Source organism: Haplochromis burtoni, unplaced genomic scaffold (genome assembly GCF_018398535.1).
Source record: "Haplochromis burtoni strain Fernald_Lab_line unplaced genomic scaffold, NCSU_Asbu1 Contig_25, whole genome shotgun sequence".
Classification (NCBI taxonomy): Eukaryota; Metazoa; Chordata; class Actinopteri; order Cichliformes; family Cichlidae; genus Haplochromis; species Haplochromis burtoni.
Window position 1 is genome coordinate 2,306,815 of NW_024582386.1, and position 12,547 is coordinate 2,319,361.

At 40.5% G+C, this 12,547-nt stretch overlaps 1 protein-coding gene across 2 annotated transcripts in view; it reads left to right on the forward strand.

Moving 5' to 3' along the window:
• The window catches only part of zbtb10 (zinc finger and BTB domain containing 10), a 31,403-nt gene extending 21,762 nt beyond the window's left edge, over positions 1-9,641 (forward strand). Inside the window, exons 3-5 of one of the 2 annotated variants that reach the window (XM_005917493.3) lie at positions 1,726-1,791; positions 4,244-4,419; positions 6,293-9,641. In XM_005917493.3, coding sequence (XP_005917555.1) covers positions 1,726-1,791; positions 4,244-4,419; positions 6,293-6,574 — 524 coding nt within the window. In that variant the 3' untranslated portion in view covers positions 6,575-9,641. The remainder of the gene's footprint in view (positions 1-1,725; positions 1,792-4,243; positions 4,420-6,292) is intronic. The other variant, XM_005917494.3, reaches the window with a different exon arrangement.
• Positions 9,642-12,547: the final 2,906 nt, after the last annotated feature.

Genomic DNA, 12,547 nt, shown 5'->3' on the forward strand with positions numbered 1-12,547 from the left:
AAAAAAAAAAAAATTCATCAGATCTCTGGAGCCAGCATTTTGCAAACTGTGGTTCTAGTGAGTTATTTTAGACACAGGCAGCAGCCACAATGGTAGATATTCTGCATTGGTTTAGATACACTGTTGTCTGATTGAAAGATCCGTACCATTACAATTTTTCACCTCGATTGTCCAGCGCCATTTATGGACAAAAAGTTTCTTGTCAGAGCGGTCGGTTGGTGACGGCATTTCCCACAGTCTAGCCTTGATTAGCCATGTACTGAATACAGTGCTCAATTGTTGTAATTCAGTCTTGATTTGTGTGTCACATGATCTTCTAAATCTACATATACTTGGATAGAAAATACTAGAATGATCCATTTCCGTCATTAGTACAAGTACACACCACAAAAACTCTTCTGCTGGCTTAAACTACACAGCTCTCTCGCACTAGCTGCCTTGCATATTTCTCTTTGAGTGAATAGTCATCGAGCAATACTAGCTGTCCCAGTTTCCCACAGTGATGTCACGCTCTTGGCTTTCATTTTGCTTCATTTTGATCTGTGTAGTCGCGCTCCAAGGATGGAAACATTTTAGCACAAATGGAGGCCTTTGTTTGTTACAGTTTTTGAAAGGGATAATAAAAACTGTAACTTTTTATCAGTCTTCTTCTTGTTGTGCTTTAGATTATTCGTTGTTGCAAACAACTGTCAATTATTTCCCTGTTTTTCATAATTAGTCTGGGCTTTAAATTGGGCTGACTAGTGAAATATGTCAGTTTTTTAGCGTTCAAGGTAACGTCCCAAACTATTCAAATATTTAATTATGAGCTGTGAAAGCTCAGAAAAGCAGCAATTAATTCTTGGCAGTGGTTCAGTTGTAAAGACGGCTGATGTTTGAAGGAAGGTTGGTGTTGAATAGGATAAGAGCAATTGAAAGTGAAGAGTGTTTCAAGGTTATGTTACTCTGCTGGTGCTGCCTGTTCTTCCTACACCAAGCCCACAGCCATTACTCATGGCCAGTAAATTCTTTGGCCAAACAAGACTGTTGGATTGTTTAAAGGGTGGGTGCTGCAAAGGCACAAAGAGCAGGTGAAATGTATTTGCATGCACACTGGTCTCTGTTGTAGCACACCCATACACACCCACACATAGAAACAACCCACCACTGCTCACCCTACCCCCAATCCCTGCGAGGTGCAAAGCCGCAAGGGGCAGTCCCTTCTCTCCCTAATCCACTCTAATGCACTGGGGCTGTCCTCACTATTCCAAATATTGACCCAGGGAGAATGGAGACACACTCTCTCTCACACACACACGCGCACACACACACAAAGGGGTGTGTCTTTAATGGGCTCTAAGCGCTGATGCTTTACGAACCGGACGTGCACGTACACACACACACACACAGGTGCTCACACTAGTGCTTACAAAAGCTGAGTGTAAGATGAGCCGTGTGAGGGCTCGACTCTGTCATCCTCCAGTTAACCCCCGTCCTGCTGGAGCCTCCTTAACTTGTTGCGCTGGTTGGTGGAAAACACACTGCTTTACATACAGTAGGGGCCTGTGTCTTTGTGTTTGCCTATGTTGTTCACTGAAACTTCCATTGTTTCATGTGGGGGTGGTTAGTTGTGTACACAAGACATTGTGAGGTGTGCGTCGCCCCCACTCCCCACCCCACCCTCCAGGCTCTCAACCACCTCTCATCTGTCTTTTTCCCTTCTCTTGTCCCTTCCCCCTTTCCCAGAGCTGGCCAATCAGATCCAGTATAGCATCATGCAAGACTTGCAACAAGGGGAGTCCTGGGAGAATGGTAAGATGCCACACTCTAGACTACTGCTAAATTACCAGCTTAGGCAAATTTAGTGACTCTTGTGCAATGCCCATTATTTCAAATGAGTGTGGGAAGTCTATTTAACATGTTTTCTTTTAACAAGTGAGAAGACAAACAACCTGGTTCATTTAGGAACTCCTGTTCAACTGGTTTTAGAAGGTGCAGCTGACCTGTGATCTCTGTGAGGTGCTTTTCCACCAAAAGTTCCTGGAATTTCAAATCAGCTGATGTCCAGGCACTTTCCAAGGGGTAAAAGTTCCTCTACCGAATCGGGACTTGAGTTTCCACAGTATGTGGAAAGCCTGGGGCAAGTTTAAGCAAATTAGACTGACATATGGAAAACAAGACTGTCTCATGTAGCTTCTTTCTCTGTAAAAATGAGCAACAACGTTTGGTGTTTAATTTGGTCCTTTGGGTTAATATCTATAAAGCTGCTAAATTAAAGCTATAAACAAAGCTTTTTTTTTTTTTAACGGTATATGTATAACAATGACACAGAGAGCACAATTTAAAAAAAAAATAAATTTTTTTTTAAAAAAGGTAGTGTTCAACAAGGCGTGAGATGGGAAGACAAATTTAGACAAGGTTATGTGTTACTTTCAGTCTATTTATAAAGGATATGAAAATGGCCAGTGCTCCGACTCAACAGTACTGAACAGTCAACGGTACAACAAGCTGTAATTGATTTCAGTATATTCTTGAGAACCAGAATAGTCGACAGAACGGTTAACACATGCAAAATAACTTGACATCGTCACATACATGTAGGAGGGGAGAGTACTGCTTACAGTCATAAGTGACAGGGTGTGTAGTGTGTGTATATATAGTTCATACAGCGGGTGTGAAATGGTAGGTCAGTGGGTATACACTACTTTTTTGCATTTTCCTAAATGTTCCCTTTAAACTGGAAAAGATTGTCAAGCCATTTTGAAGCCGTCATTTCATCCCTTCAACTTCGTCTGACTCTAAACTGAGTTTAGATCAAAGTCCAGATTCCATATAGGAGCTGTGTGTTATTGACTTGAATCCACAGCACACTCTAAATTAGATTCTTTCCCATTGCTCCCAAATTTGAGACGGATCTTCTGTTTTGATTTTGCTTTGATTGTTTGTTTGTTTTTAAATAGATGATTAATGATTTAGAGGCAGGTTAGTCAGGTGGCATCAGCTGAAAAGGTGTGATAGGGATTGTTTTTTTGTTTTTTTTTTTTTAATGTAACCTTACTGAATGTGACCTTTCACTTAAAAGAAAAAAAATCACTGCATTTAAAATGCATTTATTTAAATGTACACTTTTAGGGCAGTTTGTGAATTTACACAAAATCTGTGCAGCTTAAATTCACAGCGTGTTGCACTTCCCCGAGGTGCTTCTGTGCTGTGTTTAACACACGCAGGCCGAGTGAATACACAGGTGACCTGCTTCTCATCAACCATCGTCCCCTCCTCCCCTTAGCAACCTGCCTTGACGACTCCTCTGTTGTGCGCTCCTTGGCTCAAACAAAAGGATCAGCCCTATTACCCCACTCTCAGCGGAGACAGCCCGTTTGGAGCCTTTTCAAAATCAATACATCGTCTATTTATTTGCAAACCCAGCTGTCCTCGCTGGCTTGTAAACATACCCACAGGGTTAATGAAGAAAATGAGGGTGCAAGGACATCTGCATTATTATTGATTTATACACTGAAATAAAAATAATAAAGAAATAAATAAACATGCTGATACATAGACTTTGTCCTTGAGTGATAAAATAGCCAGGCTTTATTTATTTAGCTTGCTAATCGTGTGTTCTGTATCATTAGGCAGATCAGTGTCTATGGATTATTCAGATTGCCTTAATGCTCCTAACGAGCGTTATTAGCGTGTAGCTATCCTTACCATACCGTTATTCAGTTTATTATTTAATAAAGAGACTCATTAATTTAGTAGCCCGCTAACACTTGCCTCCTCGTTTCAATTGCAGTGCTCTGGTAATTGTATAAACCCCACCACCCACTCCCCCGACTGAACTACATGAGCCAAGCAGTAGATCCATAGATCCATGGTGCTGCTTTACATTCATGCCTAATATAGATCTTTGTATCATCGCCATAGCGTGACCTCTGTCGTAAAGTTAACCTGCAGACCAGTCAGCAGCTACAGAGAGGGATTGCGAATCTGCCACAGTTAGCAGTGTGCGTAGCTTTGCCTAAATTATGTCTGCATTACAGTTTGTGGTTTGTAATGCATTTTAACTCAGTGATTTGATAAACAGGATGTTGGTTGCTGGCACACCCCTCTGTCATCATTCGGTGGAAATGCAGCTTTTACGATAATTGTCTTGCTCCATCTCACCATTATTGGTTTAAAGCAACTTTCTTTTCCTTGAGCAAAATGTTGTCTCCTGCTGACCTTCCTGCGCATCTGCCTGTTTTCTGTTTTTCTCTCTACGCAGGCGAGTCCTCACACCTAGCCCTCAATAAGCTCAAGTGCCCCCACTGTAACTACATCGCCAAGCACCGTCGGACACTCAAGAGGCATCTGATCATCCACTCAGGTGTGCGCTCTTTCAGCTGCGACATCTGCGGCAAGCTGTTCACCCGCCGTGAGCATGTAAAGAGACATTCCCTGGTGAGTTTGCATATGCACTGGATCCTCTCGCGCTACCACGTGACGTGCGCCCTCCCATTTCTGGCAAACACCACAGCGTTTTGGCCGCCCCCTCACATCAGTGCACCTCCACCTTGTGTTTTGTGTCTGGTAGCTTTTGCTCAAAGGGAGTGAGTGCAGAAGTAGAACGTTTTGGCTGCATATCTTACTTTGTAATGGTGGGAGGACTGTAGGGTCAAACACAAAGTGATTCGAAACAAATGGAATTGTGGGATCGTCCCTCATTTCCTGCATCTAAAGATAAGGAGGCCAAGTTAATCATTGTCCTGGCATCGTCCCGTTAAAGATGGAGCATAATTACTTTACTCCTTAGTCAGTTGAGAAAGATTATCCCAGTTCCATGTAGTGAAAAAAGAAGGGGAAATGTTTCTGTGTTCCACTAGTGGTAAAAGCAGTTATTCTGGTGAGCCACTCCTAGTAGCTGGAAAATAAATGCCCAAACCCCACACCCCGGTTTTATCAATCATTAACAACAAAAAAAAGGATTCAAGTTCAATACTGGTAAAATAAAGGCTAGTATGGCACAATCAGCAAACGTGTTGGTCTGTTTTTCCTTCATCAGGGTACTGTTTGAGAATCACTGGCTGAGACGAAGACTTTGACATTGAAGGATGTACTTCTGTTTGCTTTCTTGCTTCAAGTCCGATGGGAATATTGATTCTGCTAACATCCAATTAATCACAGTAGATTTTGAGCTACTGCTTACCTCTGCTTAGCGTAGCATAGAAACTGGAAACATATAAATGTCTAACCTAGATTAGTCTGAAGCCTCCCATCAGCTCCGAGATTACCAGAATATTACTTTCCTTAACGTGGATGGTTCAGCTCCATATTTTATTCATAGCTTCCAATAGAAGAGCTTTGCATGACTCATAATTCAGAAATAATCAGTCTTTTTAACTTGGCCTGGGTGCAGATCCTCAGCTGTTTTAGCTTTTCTCCATTCAAAGTACCCATTATCCTCATTGTTGTCGTCACGTCCAGCAAAAGTGATTGAATATTAGTGGCCGAAACTCAGTTTAGAGGCACCGGGCGTGCACGTCTCACCTCATTTTCACAACCTCAGTGTTTTTGATGTGGCCGGTGCTGACCAGACACAAGTTTACAATCGTGTCAGTTTTTACTACAATTTTAATGATCCTCAGTACAGAAGCTCAGAGTAGCAGGTTACACAGAGGGAGATGTTGCAGTAAAGTCTTTGCTTCCAGTTTTGACACTTTTTCCCCTCCTCTACCAGCGCTGATGTGGAGGATTTTGTAAACAGCGCAGAGCTGTAGTGGCGTCACTGAACAACATGACCAATGTGGCAAGTGTAATGAAGCCACTAAGGCACCAGTCCCAAAGGCCTAAAGATGGGTCAGTGCCCTCCTGGCCGAGAAAAATATTTCCTCAACCAGTTGGCAAGTGGTTGCTTGAGATGTATGCCACTGCACCGAAAACCTCCTTGCGCTAGCTTTAGTCCAGCTAGCAGCAAGCTGGCAGATTCCTGCAGTTGCCTAGTCTCCATCAAAGACACTGAGTCATGAAAAGTGCAGCTCAAACCAGAAACGGAGACCATTCACCTTCAAAGTAAAAGTTTTGAAACTTTTGTGGTAAGCCACAACTTTTACTTTGAAGGCGAATGTTGCACTTGTGACCTATGGGAAACCTTGTCTCCTAGCAACAACGGTGATCTCAAGGAGAACATTAACTTTGCTCATGTTTAATATACTTGTATTGTGACTAAAACTAAAGAAAAGTAGCATAAGTCCACATTAGATTTACCAGTGAACGCATCGTTTACACAACAACTAACTGGAATTACTCCATGTCATCGACCCTGTCTACCTTCTAGGTTCACAAGAAGGACAAAAAATACAAGTGCATGGTATGCAAGAAGATCTTCATGCTTGCAGCAAGCGTGGGTATCCGCCACGGCTCGCGGCGCTACGGCGTGTGTGCAGACTGCGCCGACTCGCACCAGGCCACTCAGGAGGGCCTGGAGGGCATCGAGTTTCCTCGGGACGAAGACTTTGACGGGGAGGAAGGGGAAGAAGTGGAGGGCGAGGAACCTGCTGAGAACGACCAATCAAATTGGGGCGAGGGCAACGCTGGTGCTGCCCCGGAAGAGGACTAAAAAAAATAAATACATTTTTAACAAGCTTGAGAAACAAAAATGAATAACAGTTGATGTTTAATATATATGTATACAGAAATCTAGCTGGTAAACAATCAACTCCAAAGTGCTATCAAACCTTGAGGTTACTTAATTGTGCGAGTATATGACAAAGAGTTTGATTTTTTTTTTTTTTTTTTTTTTTTTAAAGAAAAGCTTTGCGGGAACTCCAAGATGTACAGATTTTATTATTGCTCAAATGTGTCCAACTCTGGGCCCAGCGCCCACAAGAGAACGATTTAATGACTAATAACGTGATGAATCAGGTCTTTGGTGATGTATTTTATTTCCTGTTTTGTTTTTTGTTTTCGGGACGGGCGGGAGTCTGGTAGGGTGAAGTAGTTTTTGAGTTGAGTTAGGCCAATCATCTAAACAAAGAAATGTTAATTATTTAATTTATGAAGAGAGGTCTTTATGGTCTTATCAGATTCTATAATTTGTTTTGTTCTATTGTTTCTTTCCTTGTCTGCGAGCAGAGCCGTAGTAAGCCGTCGCTCTCTGCTGCGTCTGAGTGTGCGTTGTAGAAGTACACAGAAGAAGAGCATTACTGTCCACAGGAAGATTTTACCTTGCTCTGTAGATTTTTTTTTTCTTTTCTTAGATGCGCTAAATATTATTCTTTTCTGTGTTTTATGTTTGTTTGTTTTTTTCCTTCCCTGCACAAAATCTTGGAACCAAAAAATCTGTTTTGCGACTCTAATGTATTACAGCCATATTTATGATTAATTTAAGAGGGCTGTGATATTGTGCCAAACAGACCGCACACCAAGATTAAGCAGGAAACAAAAACTACTGAATTTAAACAAAAAAAGAGAAAAAAAAAAGATGAGAGTGAGAGAAAGACGATGTTAGGTTTGTTGTTAAGCGGGCAGGGTGGGGGAAGATGATTTAAAAAAAACAAATAAAAAGAAAGTACAAGGGGAAATGTTATTGCTAGCTTTACACAAATCACGGCGTCACAGTAACACTTTATTATTATTATTATTATTATTATAATACAAAAGCATTTGAATTTCACTTAAAGCTTGAATTTTGCCAAATGACGAAACGTTTGGTGCTGTAATGCTTGTTGCAGAATACTGGACCTACAGGCTATATATGATGTTTATAATCATAAAGCTTAAACTGACTCAGTTATGCATATGTAATCAGCTTAAACTATAGAAACACTGTTGTGCTACAGCGACTATCAGGTATGCTTTGCCATTGTTTTTAAGCTTATTTTTAAAAAAAAAAATTATTTAATGCACACACGCGCACACACATCCACACATACACGTACAACGTTTTTGTAGAACTACCGGCAGTACTTGCAATTGACATTTTGAGGACCTAAGTGGACATCCATACCCGTTTGTTTATATTTGGTACTGAGGTATAAAGTAAATACAGTATATATCTATATATTTTGAATCACTTGAACGTTGGTTGTGAGGGTGGGGGGGGTCGGGGAGGCGTGTAGAAATCATCGTGTGTGTGATGTTTTTAAGTGTAAAAGAACTCCATTTTTTTCATATGATAGAGAAATGTCATCGTTTAATTTGATGTCTTTTTTTTGTTAAGGTCTGCCAGGTAGAAAACACTTTGTTCCACAAAAAGTGAAGCTCTATGGCGCCTCATAGACATGCACTTACTTTTGCGTTCATTAAATAATTTTCTTTTTATGTTTCTGTGGTTTTTGTTGTTGTTGTTTTTTTGTTTGTTTTGTTTTTTTCTCCCCAAAAGCGGGTCTGAATGGAACTGTTTTCTTCCAATGTGCGACTTTTTTTTTATTATTATTATTATTAGGTTTTTTGTTATTTAATAAATATATATATATATATATATATATATATATATAAAATCTCCAAAATGCAATCAAGACTGTTAATTTCTATTTGTCCAACCAAAATTGTTGTTTGTAATTATTGATGAAATATAATGTATGAGAAAAGCCAGGTGAATACTTGCTTAGTGTAGAAGAAAAAAAAATCCTTGCTCGTGTCTGTTAATTGTTGAGATTTTTTTTAAAAAATGTTTTTAATGCTACAGAATCATTCACTTTACCCTAGAAACATATTTTAATTTTTCTCCTTTCCACAGATGTTTTTGCTTTCTCCCTTTTTTTTTGTTATTATTTCTTTAAGCACATACTTTCTAAAGAAACACGGATTGTTTGCGGGTTAAAACCTTGGAACAGCAGTATCTGTTCGTATGCAGTCGAATATACAGTATAGTACTGAAGTGCTGATGATACAGAAGATGTGTAACTTCCCTTCACATTCAGTGGAAGATGATATATTTTAGAGATATTCATACTCTTCGTGTCACTTTTACCTTCAAATCACTGTGGGAGGGGATATATTACGGATCTATATATATATATATATATGTTGAGAATATATGAGATAAATATATATATATATGAAGAATATATTATTTAACTAGTGGATTTACTTAATGGAACATTAACAGTCGGCTACAAACCTGCTGTGGCGATGTATTTCCGTGAACTTTAACCTTCCGCTTTCTGTCGCGCGCTCTGTTCACGCCGTGTGCTTGTTCATGACACCATCCTGTTGTCTTGTTTGTTCTTTTGATACTATTTACCATCCTACTGATTTTACTGTAATGAATGAAACTCAAAACTATGATGTATCATTTTAGATTTTATGCTGTATTTGTTATATGGACATTAAAAAAAAAAAAAACACACACACCAAAAAAACACGAAAAAAAAAAAGGAAAAAAAAAAAACCAGAGCAAAAACACTACAGATGTAAAGCAGAGGTTTTTTTTCCCCAGCTGTATTTTTTTACGCTGTTGCAAAAGGTTGTATTTTTCAATTTCTCTCGAACTTTAACAGTGATGCAAAACTCGGGCCGCCGCCTCAGTGCCCTCCGAACACAAAGCAGATTCAGGTTACTCTTTTTACGTTTTTATCAAGGGTTTTCAAAGATGGAACTACATTCTCCTTTTTTCTGTCTGAATTGTACTACTGTTCCTCTCTATACTACATTTTAAGAATAAAACTTTGATATTGCTTTAACCTCTTTGTGCGCTTCTCTTTCCTGCAGCGGCCCCCTACGGTTTTCTGATGATGGCCTCCCAAATCCTTTTTCTATTTGGAGAAATAAACTGAACTCCATCTATTCAAAACCCAGAGCGCTGAACAACAAAGACAAACATGCCCAACCAAATCACTTTCTGATTGCTTCACCTTAGTTTTCATGATGGACCGTCTTGCAGTGGGATACATTGGAGTTCTCAGACTTACACCCACGCTCAAATTTAAGCTTAATTTTCATGTTAATTACTACCTCTAAATGAATCATCTTGTACAGTTGTGACAATATTGTGTTTACAAAATCTGTACCAGAGCAAGCTGCACAGCCTCTATGGTAGATCCTGCTCTCCAGAACCGCACTGTGGCATAATCGTGCACACACAGACTGACTCACAAGATGAACGGTATCAGCTACACTAGCAAACATGCACTCACTACTTCATTAGGTACAGCAGTTGTGCTTTAGGTTTTCAACAAGGTGCTGGAAACATTTTTTACTCCAAATTCTAACCCTGCCATCCACATGCCTTCTGTTGTCAAACTGTAGCCTCAGTTTTCTGTTCTCACCTGACAGGAGTGGTACCCGTTGGTCTTCTGCAGCTGTAGCCCGTCTTCTTCAATGTTTCTGATGTTGTGCATTCAGAGATGATTTTCTGGTTGTGATAAGTGCTTATTTGGATTACTGTTGCCTTCCAACAAAGAAACATCTTCCTATCAACTCAAAGCAATCTGGCTTCAACAGGGCACTTTCACCCAGAGACATGCTGCTCGCTGGATATTTTCTCTTTTTCAGACTATTCTCTGTAAACTTCAGAGATGATTGTGTGGGAAAGTCCCCACAGATCAGCAGTTTCTAAAATACTCAGACCAGCCCATCTGGCATGGTGACCACGCCGGATTGATGCAAGTGATCCAAGTTGCTGTCATTTGATTGGCTGATTAAATATCTGTGTTCATGAGGAGTTGAATAGATGTAACTAACAAAGTGGCCAGTGAATGTATTTTTAAACATAAGATGATGACATAACTTATTTGGGAAATAACAAACGCATTAAAAGAATAAAAAATAAATAAACAACAAGAACGACATGGAACCAGGCCGTGGCCTTTAGTGGAGGAGCCAGTGACCTCCAGTGCCGTGGGTCAGCCACACCCAGCTTTCACGTCAAGGTTTATCTCTGTATTTTTCACAGATGAGATGCCATCATGTTAACAAAAGCTATCCAGAGACAGGTAGAGCCGCCTCTGTGGTAGTTCCCACAGCAGGTGTCACCAGGAACACGTGTGTCACGATGACACCCACACAGAGTCACAAGGCGAGCAAACGAAACCAAGCGCATTGTCACAGCTGATAGAAACTGTTTAATGGACACTGTGCACCACCTGTGGTGATATTAGTATTGTTATGATCATAGAGGGATCATACACGGGAGGAAAATACGCCCGGGACTGGGGAAGACCTTCCTTGTTTTAAACATGTTATGTTTTTCCTTGTGCTGTGCCGGGTTTGTCAGTGTTTCAGATAGCATGCTTCAGCAGTTGAAACTATGAGTTTCCTCTAACTGTTGAACACCAGCAGGTTGAGCAGGAGTGACACACCTGTGGTTAAGGGATAACAACAGCTGACAGACAGCCGGCAGTCAGGGTAACTCCTTTCTGGTGAACACATGATATTTTCAGAGATTTACTGATCCCTGCACAGCTTCAGGTCATGTTCGGTCAGCAGTTTACTGTGTGCTTATTTCTGTCACATTTTCCTCCCAATATAATAATGTCTTCATTAAAGACAGGAAACAGTGGGGTCAGCTGATACCTGGAAGAATCCATCATCAGTAAAACATGTGTTATTTAATTTTACTGCCTGATAGCACGGCCCAGAAGTCCTCTGGAGTCTTATCAGAGGCTGGACACAGATGGTTTTATCCTGCAATGTTCTGACCTTTGAAGTTGAAGTGCTGCCACCTGCTGGTAGGATCCGGTTTAGCATGAAGTTTAAGTTTTCCCCCCTCTGGCACCAGGTGGCAGCACTTCTCTGTGCATTTCTTCCTTCTTGGCCAAAAGTCATCCTTCTGTTCCAGTTACGCAGTGATACTGATCATGAACAGCACGGTAGCTGTGCTGCTGAGTGAGGAGATGCAGTGAGTCTGTAATGCAGAGGTGCCAAACATAAGGCCTGGGAGCCTGAATCGATCACAGACTCCAATCCGGCACACTGGAAGGCTTTGGAAAATGTGAAAGAGAGTATAGATTTAGAACTTCTAGCTGTATTTTCACAGGATTTAGAGCTTTTCCTATTGATAAAGACTCCCACCCCACTGCCATTCACACAACGCTAAAGGAATTAAGCAATAAATAAACAGCTCAATGACAGAAAGGTTCCTTGATTTCCTCTATCTACTATAGAAGTGTCTGTTTTCATTATTGTGGGTCTACTTTAAAAAAAACTTTTATAATTACAGGACAGTCTGGACAGTGAGCTACCAGAACATTTTCTGTTCTTTTACACTTTTATCGTGTACAGAAACTGAGCTGTATTGTTGAAATTCTTCTTCCTTTCTTCTTTTTTTTATATTAAAACATCTCAGAGATTCAGTGTTTGGTGAAATGATCCGGCCCACTTAAAATCAAAGTGTGCTGCATGTGGTCCACAGCGTACAATGATCTTGACATCCCTGCTTTAACGCATCATTCCTTTTTAAATTTCTCATTTTAATATCCCTCAAAGTTTTTAGCACATGTCAGTCATTCAGTGTGCATGTTTTAGACCACATGAAAATGACGCGATCAGCACTAAAATCCACAAACTTGATGCTTACGCTGAAACGGACAAAATGCAAAGAGTGCATTGTTGCCGTTTTTTGCGGTGTATGCCGAGCCAAACGTTTATT